This window comes from Theropithecus gelada, chromosome 20 (genome assembly GCF_003255815.1).
Source record: "Theropithecus gelada isolate Dixy chromosome 20, Tgel_1.0, whole genome shotgun sequence".
NCBI lineage: Eukaryota > Metazoa > Chordata > Mammalia > Primates > Cercopithecidae > Theropithecus > Theropithecus gelada.
Genome location: NC_037688.1, coordinates 33,263,652 through 33,285,305, shown reverse-complemented (window position 1 = coordinate 33,285,305; position 21,654 = coordinate 33,263,652). Strand labels below are relative to the sequence as shown.

The 21,654-nt window shown below is 44.5% G+C and overlaps 2 protein-coding genes and 1 pseudogene across 3 annotated transcripts in view; 2 read left to right on the top strand and 1 right to left on the bottom strand.

Annotated features, from left to right (window-relative positions):
• Window positions 1-354: 354 nt before the first annotated feature.
• LOC112613842 lies at window positions 355-1,563 on the top strand (annotated as a pseudogene).
• Window positions 1,564-6,047: 4,484 nt separating this feature from the next.
• On the bottom strand, window positions 6,048-15,759 carry TERF2IP (TERF2 interacting protein). Its single transcript, XM_025371072.1, has 3 exons — window positions 14,920-15,759; window positions 9,074-9,198; window positions 6,048-7,272 (listed from the first exon to the last, which is right to left on the bottom strand). The coding sequence occupies exons 1-3, from the start codon at window positions 15,587-15,589 to the stop codon at window positions 6,865-6,867; spliced, it is 1,203 nt and encodes a 400-aa protein (XP_025226857.1). The 5' UTR covers window positions 15,590-15,759; the 3' UTR covers window positions 6,048-6,864.
• Window positions 15,683-21,654, top strand: part of KARS (lysyl-tRNA synthetase) — a 19,881-nt gene continuing 13,909 nt past the window's right edge. The window contains exons 1-2 of one of the 2 annotated variants that reach the window (XM_025371071.1): window positions 15,785-15,894; window positions 19,345-19,524. In XM_025371071.1, coding sequence (XP_025226856.1) covers window positions 19,379-19,524 — 146 coding nt within the window. In that variant the 5' untranslated portion in view covers window positions 15,785-15,894; window positions 19,345-19,378. Of the gene's footprint in view, window positions 15,895-19,344; window positions 19,525-21,654 lie in introns of both variants that reach the window. The other variant, XM_025371070.1, reaches the window with a different exon arrangement.

Below are 21,654 nucleotides of genomic sequence, written 5' to 3'. Positions count from 1 at the left end.
GAGGTGGCGGCGCCTGTAGTCCCAGCTACTCGGGAGGCTGAGGCAGGAGAATGGCATAAAAACCCGGGAGGCGGAGCTTGCAATGAGCTGAGATCCGGCCACTGCACTCCAGCCTGGGCGACACAGCGAGACTCCGTCTCAAAAAAAAAAAAAAAAAAAAAAAAAAAATTCTTCCTGGTGGAAGAGCATGAGTAAAGTAGCAGGGTTGTAGGAACAATCCACATCTAGGTGGGACAGCTGGGAGCCTCTTCTGTAGCACAGAGTGGGTCTCAGTGAGCAAGCAGGAGAAGATTGCAAATAGGTCACAAGTAGTTTGGAGATAGATTCTGGACAGCCTAGGTTTACATGTAAACCATGGTGTCACTGTCTCCAGTGAAGGAGGTTATGGTTCTAGAAATGCATGATGCATGACCTCTGGTATAATATGTGCAGTTCTAGGACAGATTGTCTTATTTTTTATATGCCTTAATGTCCGAAGGCAAGTCAGGGACTCTGCTTTTAAGAGGCTTAAAAAGAAAAAGCCTCCTACATTAAGGAATGGGTAGAGGAATATAATCAGGTAAGTAGATTTGATAATACAAAATTATCTTTTCCCTTTAGACCTGGTTCCAAAATAATAGAGACAGACTTCCACCTGAAGACAGACACAGAGTATTTGTTATTTGGAAAAAACACGATTTCCCAGTCCAAGCCCATCCATGTTTAAGCCTCCAGGAAACCCAGGCTGCAGCTTCCAACTATGCCACAGAGCAGAGTTTTTCCTGTGCCAAGAGTGCTCTGATGAGTACAGCTGGTTGCTCCCCTCTGGAGAAACAGAGGATTCCCAGTCAACAGATGGGCTACAATTGCTTCTCTTTGGAGAACCAAGAGATTCTCAGTCAACAGGTGGGCCCCTAGTGCTCTTATCTGGAGAAACCGGGGATTCCCAGTCAGCAGGTGGCCTCCCAGAGCTACCATCTGGTCACAGGCACTGAAAAGCAACCACGCTGTGGAGTATGGAGGTGACACAGGAAGTGGGCATTCTACTGACTATCGTTTTCTCAGCTACAACTCTGCAGTATGCCTTCATCCTCCTCCATGTTCTGTGCCATATTTTCATGGAGAAAGGACTGAAACTAGGGAAAGCCAGCATGCAAGTCCCTTCCTTTTGGATTATGCTCAGGGTGCATATGGGGTGGAGAGGCCTCAGGAAGAGCAGAAGACAGACGGTTGTCGTTGCTCATTTTGTCTCTCACTGCTGCAAGAACAGCAGCAGAATGATTGGCAGTATCACCCGCAGCAGCACCAACAGCCTCAGAATTACTTAGAGGGGATGATGGTCCAGGAACGGCTGCCAATGGACTCGGGTCCTTGGGATCTAGGGAAGCAGTGGCCCTCGGCTCAGTCACAGCTGCAGAGTCAACTGCCTCCGAATAATAGAAAGCCGTTGTGCTCTCAACTGCAGCACGTGCCTCCCCAAATAGCTGCCGACTCACCCCTGCTGCCTCTGGGGCAAGATATGCAGGAAGAGGCTTCAGAGCAACCCAGGACTCAAATGCAGCAGTTTTAGGTTGAGGGGTCTACAAGGGCCTGCCACAGGGACCCAACGATGCAGCTTTGCAAAGTATTGCTAAGTGTCAGAACCATAGCCACAGATCAAGCCCACAGTCACCCACAGAGCAGGCCAAAGCAGTCATCTCCAGAAGCCTTGACATAAAAAATAAAAATAAGTAAATAAATAAAAATCAGGCCGGGCGCGGTGGCTCACGCCTGTAATCCCAGCACTTTGGGAGGCCGAGGCGGGCGGATCACAAGGTCAGGAGATCGAGACCACGGTGAAACCCCGTCTCTACTAAAAATACAAAAAAAAATTAGCCGGGCGCGGTTGTGGGCGCCTGTAGTCCCAGCTACTCGGGAGGCTGAGGCAGGAGAATGGCGTGAACCCGGGAGGCGGAGCTTGCAGTGAGCCGAGATCGCGCCACTGCACTCCAGCCTGGGCGACAGAGCAAGACTCTGTCTCAAAAAAAAAAATAAAAAATAAAAAATAAAAAAAAAATTAAAAAAAGCCAGCCAAGGTGAGGTTATTTGAGCCTAAGAGTTCATGACAAGAGCCTGGGCAACGTGGTGAGACCAACTCTTAAAAAAAAAAAAAAAAAAAAAAACCACTTTTTAAAAAAAATTAGCTGTGTGTGATAGTGAGCTCCTGTGGTACCAGCTACTCAGGAGGCTGGTTCAGGAGGATCGCTTGAGCCCAGGAGTTCAAGACTAGCCTGGGAAACATCAGAAGACCCTAATTTCTTTAAAAAAAAAAAAAAAAATTTAAGCCAGGCACGATGGCATGTGCCTGCAGTCCCATTTAACTGGGAGGCTGAGATGGAAGTATCACTTGAGCCTGGGAGGTGGAGGCTACAGTGAGCTGTGATCGTTCCACTACACTCTGGCCTGAGTGACTGAGTGAGATTGTGTCTCAAAAAAAAAAAAAAACGTCTTCAGGAAGGCTCCATGAGCTGTTGGTCCCTTCTTGTAGAGAAGCAGTATCCACATGTCTTATAGTTCCTGAACTCGTGACCATATATTTTATGGTGGCCTGGAGAAGCCTGGCTCTACAGAGTATGGGTTGAAAAACCAACAAATGCTGGGCGGGGTGGCTTAGCTGGGTGTGGTAGCTCACACCTGTAATCCCAGCACTTTGGGAGGCTGAGGCAGGTGGATCACATGAGATCAGGAGTTCCAGACCAGCCTGGTCAACATGTCAAAACCTGGTCTGTAAAAAAATTCAAAAAATGAGCCAAGTATGGTGGCACGCATCTGTGGTCCCAGCTACTCGGAGGCTGAGGCACACAAATGGCTGAACCCAGGAAGAAGAGGTTGCAGTGAGCCGAGATCACACCACTGCACTTCAGCCTAGGCAACAGAGTGAGATTCTGTCTTACAAAAGAAAAAGAAAAAAATGTAACAAAATAATCATATATATGGATAGAAAGCGCATGTAAAGATAATTATGCCATTATAAAAGACACTGTAAATGAATTTTTTCTCAACTGATTTTTTGAAAATTGCGTAAGTGTGTAAGTTGGTCCTGTAACATAGAAGTCTAATGTATGTATTTTGACAATAACAGAAGGAGGTACATGATCACAGATGCTAATAAAAATGATCATAGCTGCTAAAGTAATCCTTATAATAATGTATTGTTGGATTTGTAATATTAATATATGTAATATATATACCACAAAAACAGGGGAAAGAGAATAGTCATATAGGAGTAACATCTACGTATATTTCTTTTTTTTTTTTTTTTTTTGAGACAGAGTCTCGCTCTGTCGCCCAGGCTGGAGTACAGTGGCACGATCTCAGCTCACTGCAAGCTCCGCCTCCTGGGTTTACGCCATTCTCCTGCCTCACCTCCCGAGTGGCTGCGACTACAGGCGCCCACCACCTCGCCTGGCTAGTTTTTTGTATTTTTTAGTAGAGACGGGGTTTCACCGTGTTAGCCAGGATGGTCTCGATCTTCTGACCTCGTGATCCGCCCGTCTCGGCCTCCCAAAGTGCTGGGATTACAGGCTTGAGCCACCGCGCCCGGCCCTATTTCACTGGACTTAAACTAATATAAATCTGAAACTAATTCTGATCAGATATGTATGGCAAATCCTAGAGAAACCACTTTTAAACACTAAAAATATACAGCAAAAATTAATGAAACTGTTGGCCAGGCATAGTGGCTCATGCCTGTAATCCCAGCACTTTGAGAGGCCAAGGCAGGGACATCACTTGAACCCAGGAGTTTGAGGCTGCAGTGAGCTATGATAGTGCCACTGCATTCCAGCCTGGGTGACAGAGAGATCCCCTGTCTCTAAAAAAGGAAAATAAAATGCTATTTAATGTATTAGAAACTACTCATTTAATGCAAAAGAAATCAGTAAATATCATGTTCGCCATCTTTTCAAATACCCCACTTACAATGGTCCCAGCATAATTGGGGTGGCCCCCATTTCGCAAAACTGAGGACTGGGTCTTCCCGCAGCTCTGCAGGACCAGATGACACGACAGTGAACAACCACACCATCAAGACTGTCTCAGCCTTCTGCGCCAATCCCGAACCCCATTCCTGCAGACCCTGGGCCAGGACCTAAACCAAAGCTGCAGCTCGCTGGGGCAACATTGATTGCCCAAGGTGAGGACTGAGCACAAACAGCCCTGGGGACTCTCTAGAGCAGACTCCTGATAGTGCAACCAATGGCAAGTGTGAACCGCTAGACAGAATCCTATCTCCAGGTAATGGAGGCCGAGAACTGACAAACCCAGGATATGGGTCCCTAGGCCAATAGGAAACACAAACAGCCTGTTACTAAGTAGAAACTGGACTCTAAGCCCTTAAAAAGTGATAAAAATATTTTCTGCTAGCCAAATTCAAATTTTGTTTGCCTTCCAGAGCATTGAGGTATACTCACATGTGACCTGGATGGGCACTTTAATTTTTAAATCCAGATCCCAATTCCCACCAGGCTTTCAGTGTTCTTTACCCTCACCCACACATTTCTGATTTTGTTTTTTGTTTTTTTCCCCACACACTTTTGATTTTGAGTGTACCTCTGCCTCAGCCTACTACCATTCAGGTGTTTAACCTTTAAGAACCATGACAAGGAGAATCAAGGCCCTTGCCAGAGTATCAACGTATCAAAACCAGTTCAGGCCGGGCGCGGTGGCTCACGCCTGTAATCCCAGCACTTTGGGAGGCCGAGGCGGGCGGATCACGAGGTCAGGAGATCGAGACCATCCTGGCTAACACGGTGAAACCCCGTCTCTACTAAAAAATGCAAAAAATTAGCCGGGCGAGGCGGCGGGCGCCTGTAGTCCCAGCTACTCGGGAGGCTGAGGCAAGAGAATGGCGTGAACCCAGGAGGCGGAGCTTGCAGTGAGCCGAGATCGCGCCACTGCACTCCAGCCTGGGCGACTAAGCGAGACTCTGTCTCAAAAAAAAAAAAAAAACCAGTTCAGACTGGTACAGATGAATGTCGGTAAGCACCTGGACTCTGGTGGGCTCAATGTTTTACTTCAGCCGGAAAACGGCGAAGCCGTCAGGTGATAAAATAGAGAAAAGGATGTCTCAACAAGTGAAGGACCCAGTAAACTATCTGAACTCCCAAAAGGGTTTTATGTAGAAGTGATTGTCACATATAAAGATTTTGTTCCAATCACTGAAAAGATCCTCAGCTATTGGAAATCATAGACTAGTGGCCCTGGTGCAGAACCAGGATTGGCTGCTGAATTCTGAAAACCAGGACTCGGCTCAACATTTAAATTTGATAGATGCCTTGATTCCCATTTTGTGTTTGTGAAAAGTATATGTGTTTAATTTTGCTGTAAAACATAATAAACAATAAGCAATAAATATTTTCTTGAAGGAAAAAAAAATGAGGAGAGCAGGCATTTAGTACAAATGATGATTCCAGGATGCACTGTATGGAAGTGGGGAGTGAGACAAAAGAAGGAAGCCTATGCAGGATGCATTCATAAGTAGATTCCCACTGTGGGCAACTATGTTTAATACTACTGGGGACCTCTAAAATATGGCGTGGAAACCATTATCCCACTCGAAGGATAACTTTCAGATATACAGTTGTGTAACTTCTCTGGTCGGCAGGGAAGCTGGGTAGGCACCCTCGAATTCCCATACAGGGGCATTAACTCCATAGCACTTCAAGCAGAGAGAAAGCCTCAAGCAGGTGCTTATTGCAAGATTCCTGTTAGTGGCATATGCTAGAGAATGATGAGTGCCCGGGAAATATGGATGAGGTCCTGACACCTTCTGCTACCCACCTGCTGGTCCCTGATTGGTTTCTCTCTCCTTTGGCTTTCAGCAGTTCAGCTCATTTTGCCACTTCTCACAGTGCTTGATGCAACTCTTCTCTTTGCTCCATCCAGAAGAACTAGTATCTTTCCAATGGCCTATTCACTCTAAAATGGAACCACTTTATCAGTTGTAATTAACAATAACTGTTAGTTCCTTTGTGGTTTTTATACCTAAAAAGTTTTGTGTATACAATCAAAACACTTACTGACAAGACTCGAATACAAAGTTATATTTATTTTCAACAATGAAAACAACACAACAAAGTGGAGTCAATCCACTAATTTTTTAAATCGAACACAATGCTTAGCACAAACTATACTCAATAAATAACACATTAACCAAGTAACATTATTCGTAAGACTCTCTAGGGTTGTGTGCGTGTTTTAAGGAAAACTGAGGGGTAGGTAAACAAAGACATCCTGCAGACTTGACTGAGAAGGGCTCCAAAAAAAGAACAGCCAAAGAGCAGGGTCCCCAAACACTAAGTTAGCAAAATGAATACAGCATTTTCAAAGCAGTCTAGAAATCAGAGCTCACTGGGGGAAATGACAAGGGTTTGGGGATAATCTGTGTTCAAGGCCTCATAATTAAATCTTCCCATATTTCTAGATTCTTTATTTGGAATCTATACCAATCTAAAGGAGCTTCTGCCACAGGACAGGAGATTACTTATGCTGCCTGAAATGGCCTATGCCTCCTAAATTTCCTTTCACTTTGTCACTAATATAGCAAGGGTTCCATTCCAACAAAGGATTACTACTATGTAGACCAATTGCTGTCTGGTTTAGATCTTCCTTTCATAAACACATTGATACTTGTTCAAGGAGAGCTGTAAATACATCCAATTTCTTTTCTTTTTATCCCCCTCTACAACTCTGCTTGGCTACAAAATCTAGGACTCACAGAGCAACAGTAGCAATGGTCAAAAAGTAAGTGCCAGTTCCAACGCAAGAACTCTCCAAAGTTCATTGGTCACAATTTTTTTTAACCACCTCATCTACCATGACTTTTTTTTCTCATTATCTTGCCAATTATTTCTTTCGAAATTCAATCCTCCGAGCTACATTCTGAGCACCAAATTTTTTGACCAATGCCTCCCTGGTATCCTCATCATCTTTTTGCAAATCTATGTCATCTTGTCGGGACCAAATGGGGTATCCATCAGCTCTCTGACCAGATGCTAAGAAGGCGGAAGTAGCCTCCAGCTCACCACTATTTTTTAGGAAGGCCTGTGTAACTGTTGATAGATCCAAGTTAAACTTCTCCATTAACTGCCGAATGATCTTAATGGCAGCTCCCACCTCTGGTTGAGAAACTTTTTCTTCTTCTTCTTCTTCCTCCTCCTCATCAGGCTGTGTTTCTGAGTCTTCCTCAGGTGTGGGTGGATCATCATCACACATAGTTATATGTATTTCAAAATCAGGAGGGCTCTCATCCACCTAGACAGAATGATGAGTAAAACCAGCTCCTAATTACCAAGCCTTGAATTCTTACAATATCTGGTCTCTTCCAACTATCACCCCCTTGCCCTATGCATTCCAATCACATTGGACTTCCTTCAGTTCCTCTTAATATGCTGTGTTCCCTCTCACATTTATTCATGTCTGATGTGTATGTATATGTACACGTGTGTGTGTGTACGTGCACGTGTGTGGGGGTAGGGGGAGTATATGTGTATATGTGTGTATAATTGACTACAGTATTTCAATAGATTAGAAGCTACACTGAATATGAAAAATATATGTATATATAAAGAGAGACACACATATATGTGCACACATGTTCATTAGATTTGTTAAATATTTGACTTCACTCTCAAGACTGTAAGCTCCTAAGGACAGGAATTGTATGTTTTGCTCATCACCACATCTCCAATACCTACCAATGCCTATACATAATAAGTACTCAAAAAGCATTGCTGTATGAATATATTAGGGCTTCCAAGGTATACTAGTTAGACAGATTACAAAGCATGCTATATGAGAAGAGGCCTAGGTAGGTCATGTTTGAGAGCTGAGTGTTGGAAGTTTATGAAAAATGAACCAAATATCAAATAATAAAACACAGACTACAAAAAGCAACAATCCCTAAATCCTACCAATTCCTGTGCATTCCTTCACTCACCAGTTACAGAAGCTTTAGATTATTTCCCTTGTTTGGACTGAAGCCTAACCATTTTTCTCTGTTAATATGAAAAGTTAGGCAGGGCGCGGTGGATGAAGCCTGTAATCCCAGCACTTTGGGAGGCCGAGACGGGCGGATCACGAGGTCAGGAGATCAAGACCATCCTGGCTAACACGGTGAAACCCCATCTCTACTAAAAAATACAAAAAAAAAACCTAGCCGGGTGAGGTGGCGGACGCCTGTAGTCCCAGCTACTCAGGAGGCTGAGGCAGGAGAATGGCGTGAACCCGGGAGGCGGAGCTTGCAGTGAGCTGAGATCCGGCCACTGCACTCCAGCCTGGGTGACAGAGTGAGACTCCGTCTCAAAAAAATAAATAAATAAATAAATCAAAGTTAATTCACAAGACCCTTTATCCTTGAAAAATATAAAATTTGGACCTTTAAAAAACTTATCATTATTGTATGGGTCCTGTCTTTCTCTGTAGCTATTACTAAATATAGGATTCTAACAGAGTAATAGAAGCTAGACTGAATATGGAAGAGCTAAAACACTTCAAAAAAGGTCAAAGTACACAAAAAGCTAAATTTGCTTGATAAAAAAAAAATTACTATAATTAGCTGGGCGTGGTGGCACATGCCTGTAATCCCAGCTACCCGGTAGGCTGAGGCAGGAGAATCGCTGGAACCTGGGAGGCGGAGGCTGCAGTGAGCTGAGATGGCGGGTGCCACTGCACTGCAGCCTGGGTGACAGCGAGACTCCATCTCAAAAAAATAGAAAAAAAAAAGTACTATAAACTTTTTGAAAAACATATTGACATTAAAGTACTCAAAGTGGGATGCTTTATACTGTTTATATAACTGTCCCTATTCTACCCAATTTTTCTCCCTTTCCCCCTCAACTTGTCCTGCCAAAAACTAAAAGCTTTGTGAAGCAAAAGCTTCAGGGCAACAATGTCTGAAGCCCAGATCAGTCCCATTTTCCATTTTTCCTTTCCATCTTGAACTCCTCTCTCACTTTCCTGAGCCCCAGGTAGATGAAAAAGGTGGATAGGATAATCAGTTTCAAAGAAGAATGAAGGTAGGGACAAAAATAATGAGTAAATCTAGTTAACATACCACAACCTCCTCAAACTCCCGGGTGGCTTCCACAAGCATCTTTTTGACTGCTTCTTCATTCTCCTGGATTTCTTCCTTCACATACTCTTCTTCAGGCAAATCTGGAGTTCTCTTATTCTGTGGTTCTGTTAAAAAGAACAGGACAGACTAGCAGTAGCCTCTTTTATACAAACCAAAAATATATTGTCTGCTGTGCGAGCTCTGGGCCAGGAGTGAGCTTGCACTTTTTTTTTTCTATCAGAAGACATCTGTTTTTGATTCAGAAGGGTAAAAAAAGTCTAAGACGTGTACATACACTCATTTCTATGCTTGCTTCTGAAAAGATGTACTATCCAAATGATTATACATTTTTAAACTGACATATAAAAAATGCTCTTCAAGTTTAATTCATTTTTTGCTTTGTATTTACAGACTTTGCAAATTAACAAAAATGTGTCATAAATTGGGTTCCTTGGGAAACAAACTCTGAGATGGAGACTGACATTTAAAGAATTGGGGAGCGATATTGGGAAAACCTTTATGGAAGAGAAGGAAAGCAGGAGTCGGCAGAGAGAGAAGCTGATTTATCAAAGAGTTATAAGGCCTCAGCCAAAACCATGGGCAACTCTGGAGCTAGGAAGGCCCTTCAGAATTGACCAAGCCGGGGCCAAGGAGCAGAGACTTTGTAACTCTGCAAATATCAATCACTGGATGGTGGCAGCCCTAAGCAGACAGGACTTTGGGCAAGGCAGCTCTCCTAGCAGCCAAAGGCAGATCTGGGCCATGTACCACAATCCACCATATACCACCTACAAAAAGGAGGGCCTTCTAAATTTAAACATCCTGTTTCTTCCCCTTTACATTTTGTTCTCTGAAGATCTAACTCTGCTCCTTTTCTGCTTACTAAAATATACAACAAAGGGGCAGCAAGAGGGAGTTTTTCATGATGGAATTGTTCTAAATCCCAATTCGGGTGCTGGTTACAAAATATAACATATGTTAAAACACATATAACTGGAAAAGAGAACAGCAGTCCCTCAAAAAATTCAATATAATTTCATGATGACAACCCACAAGGAAAAAGAAAAAATTAAACATAAAATTACTATATGATCCAGCAATTGCATTTCTAGGCATAAACCTAAAATAATGGAAAGCAGGGTCTCAAACAGATACTAGTCATACCCATGTTCACAGCCACATTATTCAAAATAGACAAAAGATGGAAATAAGCCAAATGCCCATTGATAGATGAATGGATAAACTAAACATAGTATATACATACAATGGAATATTATTCACCCTTAAAAAGGAATGAAATTCTGACACATGCTACAACATGGATGAACTTTGAAGATATTATGCAAAGTGAAATAAGCCAGACACAAAAGGGCAAATAGTACACGATTCTACTTGTATGAGGTATCTAGAAAGATTGAATTCATAGAAACAGAAGGTGGAATGGTTGTTTCCAGAGGCTAAAAGGAGGGAGAAATGGGGAGTTAGTGTTTAATAGGCATGTTTCTGACCCCTAAAAGCAGAAAATAATAAAAGGCATGGAGTTTCAGTTTTAGAAAATGAGTAAGTTCTAGATACAGATGGTGGCTGAGAGTTGCCCAACAATGTGAATGCACTTAATAATGCCACTGAACAGAACACTTAAAAAACTATTTGAATTGTAAATTTTATGACATATACATTTTACCACAATAAAAAAGTTTTTAAAATGCATGTAATTGTATACCATAAAAAGTTAATTTTACTATATGTATTTAGTTAAATTCTTAAATAGTAACTTAAAAAGCCTTATCTTTGAGAGATACATGCTAAAACAGATAAAATGATATAATGTCTGGCATTTGCTTCAAAATAGTCCAGGAAGTTGGGATGAAAGGTACAGATTTAAAAAACGCCATGAACTACAATCAGGTGAAGGTGGGTGATGGCTACCTGCAATATAGCTCATTACACTATTCTCTATTTGTAAATGCTTGGAATTCTGTATAATAAAAAGTAAATTACTGTTCATTCACATAATGAAATACAGTGCAATCAATGAGAAAAGAATGAGGGAAATCTTTATGCAGACTACACAAACACTTCAAGATAAATAAGTTTTAAAAAAGTAAACCACAGAGTAAGCTGATGTCTAGTGTGCTAGTACTACTACGAGCAAAGGGGACATGTAACAGACAAGGGACGATAATAAAGGTTGCCTCTAGGAAAGGACCTAGGAAAAAGGGTATGTAAATAGGGAGACTGCCTTTCAGTATGTACCCATTTGTTCTCTGAGTATATCTACGGGATAAATTCCTAGAACAAAACTGCCATGTTTAAGGGAATATACATTATAAATGTCATCGGATATTGTCAAAATGTCCCCCAAAGAAATTGTATCAATTTCTATTAACAACGTAGGAATATACTTGTTTTCCCATATACTAACTTTGGATATTATCCATTGTATTGACTTTTGCCAATCTTACAGATAAAATATAACATTTCCTTGCTCTGATTTACTTAAAAAAATAAATAACTTGGGGAGCTTTTGTTCTATTTTGTATAATGGAAGCTATCTCAATTCATCAAATAAATACACAACAATTCCAACACATTTATTATCTCACAGGTCTCATGGGTCAAAGTATAGCTTATACTGACCCTCTGCTCAGGGTCTGATTTACTTTCTTTTTGGTTTTTTTTTTTTCAAGATGGACTCTGGCTCTATCGCCCAGGCTGGAGTGCAGGGGCTTGATCTCAGCTCACTGCAACCTGCACCTCCCCAATTCAAGCAATTTTCATGACTCAGCCTCCCAAGTAGCTGGGATTACAGGCGCAGGCCACCATGCCTGGATAGTTTTTGTAGTTTTAGCAGAGACGGAGTTTCACCATGTTGACCAGGCTGGTCTCGAACTCCTGACCTCACGTGATCTGCCGCCGCTTGGCCTCCCAAAGTGCTAGGATTACAGGCGTGAGCCCACCGCACCGGTCTGATATACTTTCATTTAATAACAGAATATTTCTTCATTTGTTTATTGGCCGCTTATTTATTTCCTTTTCTGGGAACTTCCTGTTCCATTTCCTTTTCTCATTTTTCTATTAGTTTTCTTTTTACTTAGCGACTTCTTAATGACAAAGAGCTCTTTAGACATTAAAGAAACTAAGTCTATTGCAATGTGTTAGGAATGTTTTTCCAGCATACCCTCTGACTTTATTTATCATGAGAAGTTCTTAATTTTCAGGTAATCAAATATATAAAACTTTTTCTTAGTCTTTTTGGCTTCATGACTTACCACCATGCTAATATTTTTTACTTTTTTTCTTCTGGCAAATCAGGCAGCATCCTGAACCACAAATGGTTCAGAGCAACTCCCACTGTACTGATATATTCATTCATATCTTCTCTTACTCATTTTAGAATTTTCTAATTTTTACATTTACATATCTTATTATCAAAAGATTACTTAAGAGGCATAGGATAAATCCAGCTCAATTTTGTCCCAAGTTCCAAACGGCTTGCCAATAGTCCCAACATCACAGATTTAAAAGCAAGGCCTGGACACAGCATGCTGGCTCACACTGGAATCCTAGCACTTTTGGAAGGCCAAGTTGGGCAGATTGCTTGAGCCCAAGAGTTTGAGACCAGCCTGGGCAACATGGCCAAATCCTGTCTCCACAAAAAAATACAAAAATTAGCTAGGTGTTCTGACGAGTGCCTGTAGTCCCAGCTACTTGGGAAGCTGAGGTGGGAGGATCCACTGAGCCTGGGAGGTCAAGGCTGCAGTGAGCTGTGATCGCACTACTGCACTCCAGCTGTGTGCCAGAGTAAGACCCTGTCTCAACATATACAAATAAAAATAAAAGCAAGGCCTTACATGATGACATACTTCACCCATACACATAGCCCTAACCTCATCTGCTAGATTAATTCTCTTCCTACTCCATTACAGCCACTCTGTTCTCTTGGTGGCTCCAAAAACACACCAGTCACACTCCCACATAAGGGCATTTGCCCTGGCTTCTTCCTCTGCCTGAACACTCTTCCCCAGATATCCACCTGGGTTGCTCTTTCTCTTCCTTCGGTCTCTGCTTAAACATCAGCTTATGAGAGTCACCTTCTCTTATCATCCTATAGGAAAAACCTCCTCCCCAACCCTTTACATTCTTGAATTATTTTTCTCCATAGCCCTTACCACCCCCCAGTTACCATGTTATAAGCTCCATGACCACACGGATTTTTATTTGTTATATTCCAGCGGGACAACAATGTCTGGCACTCAAATATCTGCTGAATGAATGAAGCCAAAACGTCACTTTTACCAAAAACAAAATTCCTACTAAGCATACTGAACAAGAGAAAAAGATTTTACTCCCCAGACTCCAAGTGTTAAATGGAGTAGCCATACAGGCAAAGAAAAGGTGGGAGGATTAGGGAGGGGGAGGAGAAGCAGCATGCCTCCTTAAACAAAAGGGTCTGTCAGTTTAAGTTGTCAATGCCAGATACGTCACAAGTACATCTTAACAGCCTAGCTCTGCATCCTAGTCATACTGAACTCCAATTTTCAACCCAACTGCATTCAAAATTCACTTCACCTAAGCAAGACCAGGAAGAGACCTTCCAACTGCCGAGAACCTTCTTAAGTCCATAGGCATTCAGTTACGCCACAGCATTAAAATGAACAAGTCTGGTACGCTTTTATACTGAATCTACCTGAACATAGCAGCAATCTTTTTTAAAAAGGAGTCTGTGGAACATCTCTTAACAGAAACACAAGAAACCAGCTATCCCGTCGGTAACTGGTGGGCAGGAAGGACGAGATAAATTATTATTATCTTTTTTTTTTTCTTTTTTTTTTTTTTTTTTGAGACGGAGTCTCGCTGTCACCCACGCTGGAGAGCAGTGGCGCAGTCTCGGCTTACTCCGCTCCCCCGAGGTTCAAGCGATTCTCCTGCCTCAGCCTCCTGAGTATCTGGGACTACAGGAACTCTCCGCCACCGCCGGCTAATTTTTGTATTTTAAGTAGAGCCGTGGTTTCGCCATGTTGGTCAGGCTCCTCTCGAACTCCTGACCTCGTGTGATCCGCCCGCCTCGGCCTCCCAACGTGCTGGGATTACAGGCTTGAGCCACTTCGCCCGGCCAAGAGAGAACTTTCTATATATTCTTTTTGTAACTTTTGAATACAGAACCATGTTAACATTCTAGTCAATGGTAAAGTATATTAAAACTAGACCAAGAAGCTGGGTGTGATGGCTCACGCCTGTAATCCCAACACTTTGGGAGGCCGAGGCGGGAGGATCGCTTGAGCCCAAGAGTTCAAGACCTGTTAGGGCAACACAGCGAGACCCCCATCTCTACAACAATTTTTTTTTTTTTTTTTTTTTTTTAAGCGGGATGCGGTGGCGTCAGAGTGTAGTCCCAGCTACTTGGGAGGCTGAAGCGGGAGATTCGCTTGAGCCCGGGAGGTCCAGGATACAGTGGGTCGTGATCGCGCGGCTGCATCACAGACACCCTGAGCGACGGAGCGAGCCCCCACTCAAAAATTAAAAACAAAAACGACGAGAGCCCAGACATGGCGGCTTACTCCTGTAATCCCAACACTGTGGTTAGCCGAGGCAGGAGGATCACTTGAGCTCAGGAGTTCAGACCAGCTTCGGCAACACAGACCCCATCGCAAACAAATAATGACAATAATAAACAACACGGGAGCGAGGAGGAAAGAAAATGGTGCAAATTTACCCGGATGTCAACAGGGGGAGGGGCCAATCGCTTCTACCCAAGATGCCAAGATGGACGCCAGGCAGCCGGGAAAAAGACCCCAACCCCACCCGCGCAGCGGTCCGCGAGGCCCCGCGCACAGCCTCCTCACCCCCGCTATCCGCGGCCTCCGGGTCCTCCTCCGCCTTCCGCTTGAGCTTCTGGGAGGAGGGGCTAACCGGCGCGTCCCCCAGCAGGTACTTATGCTCCTGGCCCCGCAGGTGCTTGAGGTAGCGGTCCTTCAGGGACTGCCACGAGTGCTGCGTGAGCGAGCTCTTCTCCATCGCTTTCCACAAGGCGTTACCGGTGACGGAACTGGGCGAGCGGGCATTTTCCTTCACGTAGGTCAGGATGGCTACGTCGTCCGCATCCGTGAAGGCGATCCGCCCCGGGAGCCGCTGCGGCTCCGGCTCTGCGGCACCCTCGGCCAGGGCCCCGGGCTTTGCTTCCGAGCCGGTGTCCGCCGCCGAGGCGGAGCCCAGCCGATAGGCCTCCAGCTCCAGCCTCTCGTTGCGCTCCACGCAGTCCAGGATGTACTGCGTGGAGATGAAATCACCCGAGGCCTCGGCCAGCGCCTCCCCGGGCTGGGCCAGCAGCACCGCCCCAGGCTCCTGCACCCGGCACACGGTGCCGCCGCCGTGCAGGATGAGCGTCGACAGCCGGCGCTTGGCCGGGCTGGGCCGCACGTAGAAGGACATGGAGCTGCCGTCCTCCCTCACGAACAGAGTCGAGGAATGGGTGGGCCCGTTGGGGTCTTTGCCCAAATCCATCGCCTCCGCCATGTCTGACGCCGAGCACTACTAGAAGAGCTGCCTCCTCACGAGCCCCCGGCACACAGAGCGCGACTGACTGAGCTGTCGCAGCAGACGCCTCAGATGCGAAGCGCAGCACTGAGTCTGCGCAACAGCAGCCACGGCGCAATGAAAGCGCCTGCCCCCTCTCCCCCGGAAGAGGTGGGGCTTCGCACCTTGACCTGGAAATTAACGTACTATCGTCCTTACATTTGGGTCGGGCCCTCCGGGAAGATGGCAGCGGTGCAGGCGGCCGAGGTGAAAGTGGATGGCAGCGAGCCGAAACTGAGCAAGAAGTGAGTGTCGCTGCGAGTCTTTAAAGCCTTTGCGGTAGGAGAGCCTGGGTTGGGAAGCGCTGCGAAGTTCCCACCAAGGCTGCTGTGCCGGGGCCTTCTTGCCGGCTGTCGTGGGTATGCACATGGTGAGACTGGATGGCTGTGCGCTGCAGACCACACACCCCAGGATACCCCGGGCACGCCGGCTCCCGGTCCCCAGCCGGCACCGGCGGGGTCCTCCCTATCATACCCCTAGAGTTTAGAGACTGTGGAGGGGGAACTAGGACGAGCTAAGAGTTATCAGGAAAGAAAAGCGAAACTTATTGCTTACCTTCATCTCCTTCCTTGTGAGAAATGCTTTCTTTTGTTGAGCCACTCAGTAAACGTGAAAGTTGAAGAAATATTAAATACCCTAGCTTTTCAGAAAGACCTTCAAAATTTTCTAGGCCTCACTAAGGTCATTCTGAACGTTATGTATTAAAAGGGATCAGTTCTAAAACTGAGTTTCGGCTCGCTGCCATCTACCCGTATGGGTTATTCATTAGATTCCTGTGAGTATTGAGTGATCAACGTCTAACAGCAGAGACCATCTTAATTAAGCCTGATACCTTTTTGTTAACCACTCCCATATCCTTGGAGTGTGTGGGTTAACATAGATAAGTCAGGATTAGCCACTCTTTAACTGGCTGTCTTATATTCTTATTAGCATTCCCCATTTGAACCACAGAACACAGGTAATTGAGTGTTTTATCATTGCTAGGAAGACGGTACATAGTACCATTCCAGACGCATACGAGACGGCTTAATCCCCGTGGCGCGCACTTGTTATCCCAGCTACTCGGGAGACTGAGGCGGGAGAATCGCTTGAACCCAGGAGGCGGAGGTTGCAGTGAGCTGAAGTCGTGCCACTGCACTCCGGCCTGGGAGACTTGAGGTCCTTCAGGGACTGCTATGAGTGCTGCGTGAGCGAGCTCTTCTCCGTCGCGTTCCACAAGGCGTTACTGAGACAGCCAGACCCTGAATGAAAAAGAAAAGAGAAATGATGTTTCCTTTTTTTTCTTTTCTTTTTTTTTTTTTTTTAAGATGGAGTCTCGCTCTGTCGCCAGGCTGGAGTGCAGTGGAACCATCTCGGCTCACTGCAACCTCCGCTGCCCGGGTTCAGGCGATTCTCACGCCTCAGCCTCCCGAGTAGCTGGGGTTACAGGCGCGTGCCACCACAGCCGGCCAATTTTTGTATTTTTAGTAGAGACATGGTTTCATCGTGTTGGGCAGGATGATCTCGAACTCCTTGCCTCGTGATCCGCCCACCTTGACCTCCCAAAGTGCTGGGATGACAGGCGTAAGCCACCGCAGCTGGCCCGATGTTTCCTTTTGTGACCCTAGATTTGTGCTTCAAATATCTTAGAAGTAAGTATTAGAGAAATGGTCTAAGTTTACAGTTTGGTAGCACCCTAATATATTGTCCTTTATTAGAGCAATCTGATGGACTTCCATAAATGTTTGGAACCTGGCCTTTGAACTACTACCTTAGAGAAAATTGACTGGACTTTAATCTGTTAAGTCAAATTTAGTTGAATGTGATGTATCTGTGATATACAGCCCTAAAGTTTAGTTCATTCTTTCAAACCACCTATGATAATAAATTACATTGAATTGAATTATAGGACTGTATATCACAGGTGAAAGCAGGGTTTCCAGTTCAGTGTTTTTAGGTAAACTGAGAAAACTGGTTAATTTCTTTTTACTGACTTTTTTTTTTTTTTTTTTTTTTTTTTGGAGGGAGAGTCATTGTTGCCCGGGCTGAAGTGCAGCGGTGTGATTTCAGCCCATGGCCACCTTCACCTCCCGGGTTCAAGCAATTCTGATGCTTCAGCATCCCAAGTACCTGGGACTACAGGCGCATGCGGCAACACCCGGCTAAATTTTTGTATTTTAGTAGAGACAGGATTTCACCATGTTGCCCAGTCTGGTGTCAAACTCCTGAGCTCAGGTGATCCGCCCGCCTCAGCCCCAAAAAGTGTTAGGATTATAGGCATGAGCCACCACTCCCTGCTTCACTGACTTTTCTAAGATTAAATACAGCTACTACTTTTTTTTTTTTTTTTTTTTTTTGAGACGGAGTCTGGCTCTGTCACCCAGGCTGGAGTGCAGTGGTCGGATCTCAGCTCACTGCAAGCTCCGCCTCCCGGGTTCACGCCATTCTCCTGCCTCAGCCTCCCAAGTAGCTGGGACTACAGGCGCCCACCACCACGCCTGGCTAATTTTTTTTTGTATTTTAGTAGAGACGGGGTTTCACCGTGTTAGCCAGGATGGTCTCGATCTCCTGACTTCATGATCCGCCGTCTCGGCCTCCCAAAGTGCTGGGATTACAGGCTTGAGCCACCACGCCCGGCCATAAGCTACAACTTTTTTGACCAGCTTTTCTGTACCAGGCACAATGCTAGATCTCTGCAAGCTTTCTGTCTAAATAATAACTTTGCAAGAGAAGAGTTATTGTCCATTTTTCAGATTAATAAACTGAGGCCCTGGTAATTAAATGCATTACTAAAGCGTGCATTCCTAAAATACAGTCTAGCGCTGACACAGAGCACTGGAGCAGAGATCTGAAATCAGGCCTGTGCCTCCTCAGCCCATGCTCTGTATCCTGACTGCACAGCACTACTCACGTTGTCTTACCTGTTATTGATGTCTGTTCCTCTAGTTACCACGGACTAAGATAACTTTTTTGTGATTAACATTTCCTTCCATTTAATTGTTCTTGGACATTCCTTGGTCTGAAATCTTTAGTAAGCACCATTTTATGCCAGGTATTGACTCCAAGTTTAAAAACAGATGTGCTCCCTGCCCAAGTGAAATAGCCTCCTCAGATTTATTTGAACATGGTAAAGAAGGTGATCTCTGTAATTCTGTTGCCTTCTAGCATTTATAATGTATAAACATAACATAGTCTAAGGACCCTCCTGAAATTCTCCTTTCCCCTTGTTCCTAGAGTTCCAGACAAGTCTTCTCTTTGATTCGTGTTTTTGTTTGACTTGCATTTATCTTTGTCTAGAGTTTGCAACTGATAGTGACAGTTTCCTCTTATTTTATATGCTTCCTATTGCCATCTTGTGGCCAAGTATTTTCTCTCCAGGTGAGAAACCACACTTCAGGGCTTCAGAAAGTACCTCACATCCTGTTCCCATATTCTAGGATGTTGTTAGCATTTTTACCTGTAAGCGATCCATTAACTTGCTGTTGGCTTTTGACCCCAGATGTGCATGTTTTTTCCATAGTCAGGACTAAGAACATTGTCAGTTACAGTTGTAGCACAGGGAGTGTTACAGGGTTGCTATCAGTTAAGAGAGACTTAAGTTAAATGGGACTAAAAGGTTGTAGAAGCATGGTGCCCCTCCCCAACCCATAAGAGAGTTGGTTGGGTCTGTGTATACTGTCTGTCCCATCTGACACCACGTCTCTGTTTCCCGCTAGGTGGTGGTAATCATTAGTTCCAGGGTGTTCTGCCATGTTGACGCAAGCTGCTGTAAGGCTTGTTAGGGGGTCCCTGCGCAAAACCTCCTGGGCAGAGTGGGGTCACAGGGAACTGCGACTGGGTCAACTTGCTCCTTTCACAGCGCCTCACAAGGACAAGCCATTATCTGATCAAAGAAGGTTGGTGCCCATTACCTTCTTTATTGCTCTGGAAGCAAAAATTCTTTCCTTACTTGGTTCATTATCTGTTAAGCCTCTGGCTAAGTCTTTGGACTTGTTGCTAAGGAAACAAGGAACCCTAATACCAAAACCAATAGTCCTTTCTCATTTCCTCTTTAATAAATTCGAATCATCTCTCCTTAGAGTCTTGAGATGACATGTGGATCTTATTCTAGAACAGTGCTGAGTACAAAACCTTTGTTTGAACAAATAATTTCTAATGCCAGTTATTTCCCTTTTCTGTCTTTCTGGGGTTTTGTTTGCTCTTGAGATTAATTTGGTTTCTAGTCTTAGTGCTATCCCTAGGACCTTTTTGGATTATCCTTAAGATTGATTTGATTTAAGAGGAGCACCTGGTTGAGTGGAAAACAGATTTATCTTAATTCTAGAAGAACTAGACAGCCTAGTCTTAGCAGTCCACTGACTGAATTATAGCATGATAGCACCAGCACAGTGTTTTGGAAAGGTTGTCTTTACAAATGTTATAAGACATTATATGTAGAAAAAGCTGTCAACTGTGAAACCATCAGAATCTGTTTTTCCTGTTTAAAAGGAAAGGCACACTGCGCAGCAGCCAGGCACAGTGGCTCACGCCCGTAATCCCAACACTTTGGGAGGCCGAGACGGGCGGATCACGAGGTCAGGAGATCGAGACCATCCTGGCTAACACAGTGAAACCCCGTCTCTACTAAAAATACAAAAAGAACATTAGCTGGTCATGGTGGTGTGCACCTGTGGTGCCAGCCACTCCAGACGCTGAGGCAGGAGAATGATGTGAACCCGGGAGGTGGAGCTTGCAGTGATCCGAGATTGCACTACTGCACTCCAGCCTGGGCAACAGAGCGAGACTCTGTCTCAATAAAAAGAGGTGAAAGATTCAAAACCTCAATTCATTTTGTTTAAGTTATTCTAAATTCTTACAGAAAATGAGGGATGTGTCCTGAAGCCAGAAAGTACGCAGGCATGACTTGGGATCTTTTGCTGTGGTTCACTGTTGCAGAATATTTGATTAGTGGTTTGAAAGAATGTTCCATAAATTGTCTTTGAATAGTAAAGATAACCCTCCCTATACCAATATGTTTAGTTTCTGGGTTCAGATAGCAAATTCAGACCATAAGAGACATGAACGTATCATACAGAACAGCTCAAAGTTGTCCACATCGCTTTGGTTTTTGAGGTTCAAGGGATAAGTATCAAGAGTTTGGATAGCAAGCGATTTAGCCAGAAATATATTCAAATCAGTATAGTTTCTATACAGAGAGTAAAGGGTTAAGATACTGAAAGATACCTAGAAAGCTCATATTTGGTTAACTAAATGCCAGGGTTAGGGTAATCCCTTTATACAAACATAATCTCAGTACACACCACAGCAACTGGTGGAGGTTGTCTATTATTATTTTCGTTTTTTTTGTTTGTTTGTTTGTTTGAGACGGAGTCTCGCTCTGTCGCCCAGGCTGGAGTGCAGTGGCCGGATCTCGCTCACTGCAAGCTCCGCCTCCCGGGTTTACGCCATTCTCCTGCCTCAGCCTCCCGAGCAGCTGGGACTACAGGCGCCCGCCACCTCGCCCGGCTAGTTTTTTTGTATTTTTTTAGTAGAGACGGGGTTTCACGGGGTTAGCAAGGATGATCTCGATCTCCTGACCTCGTGATCCGCCCGTCTCGGCCTCCCAAAGTGCTGGGATTACAGGCTTGAGCCACCGCGCCCGGCCTATTATTTTCGTTTTATAGGTGAGAAGTTAATTCACTCATCCAAGTCACATAATTGACAAGTGTGTTGGAATTTAGTCCCAGGCAGCCTGACTACAAAGATGATGTATTATCCCCTGTACTATGCTGCTTTGCACACCGTTCTACTTTGTTGTCTAAGTCAGGCTCCAGTGGGCAAAGTGAGACTAATGCTGACAGCCATTCTTGGAGAGACTGTTGGTGGGGGAGGTCTCCTTGAGTGCTAAAGAGCCAGCTCTTCCTTACTATCAGCCTAACTCATGCTTAGGGGAGGTTAGAGAGAGGGGGTGGCAGAGGGCTAGAGATGTTGCCTGATCATGTGTTAGATCTGGCATTGGAGGGGTCAGGTGGCTGACACCTGTAATC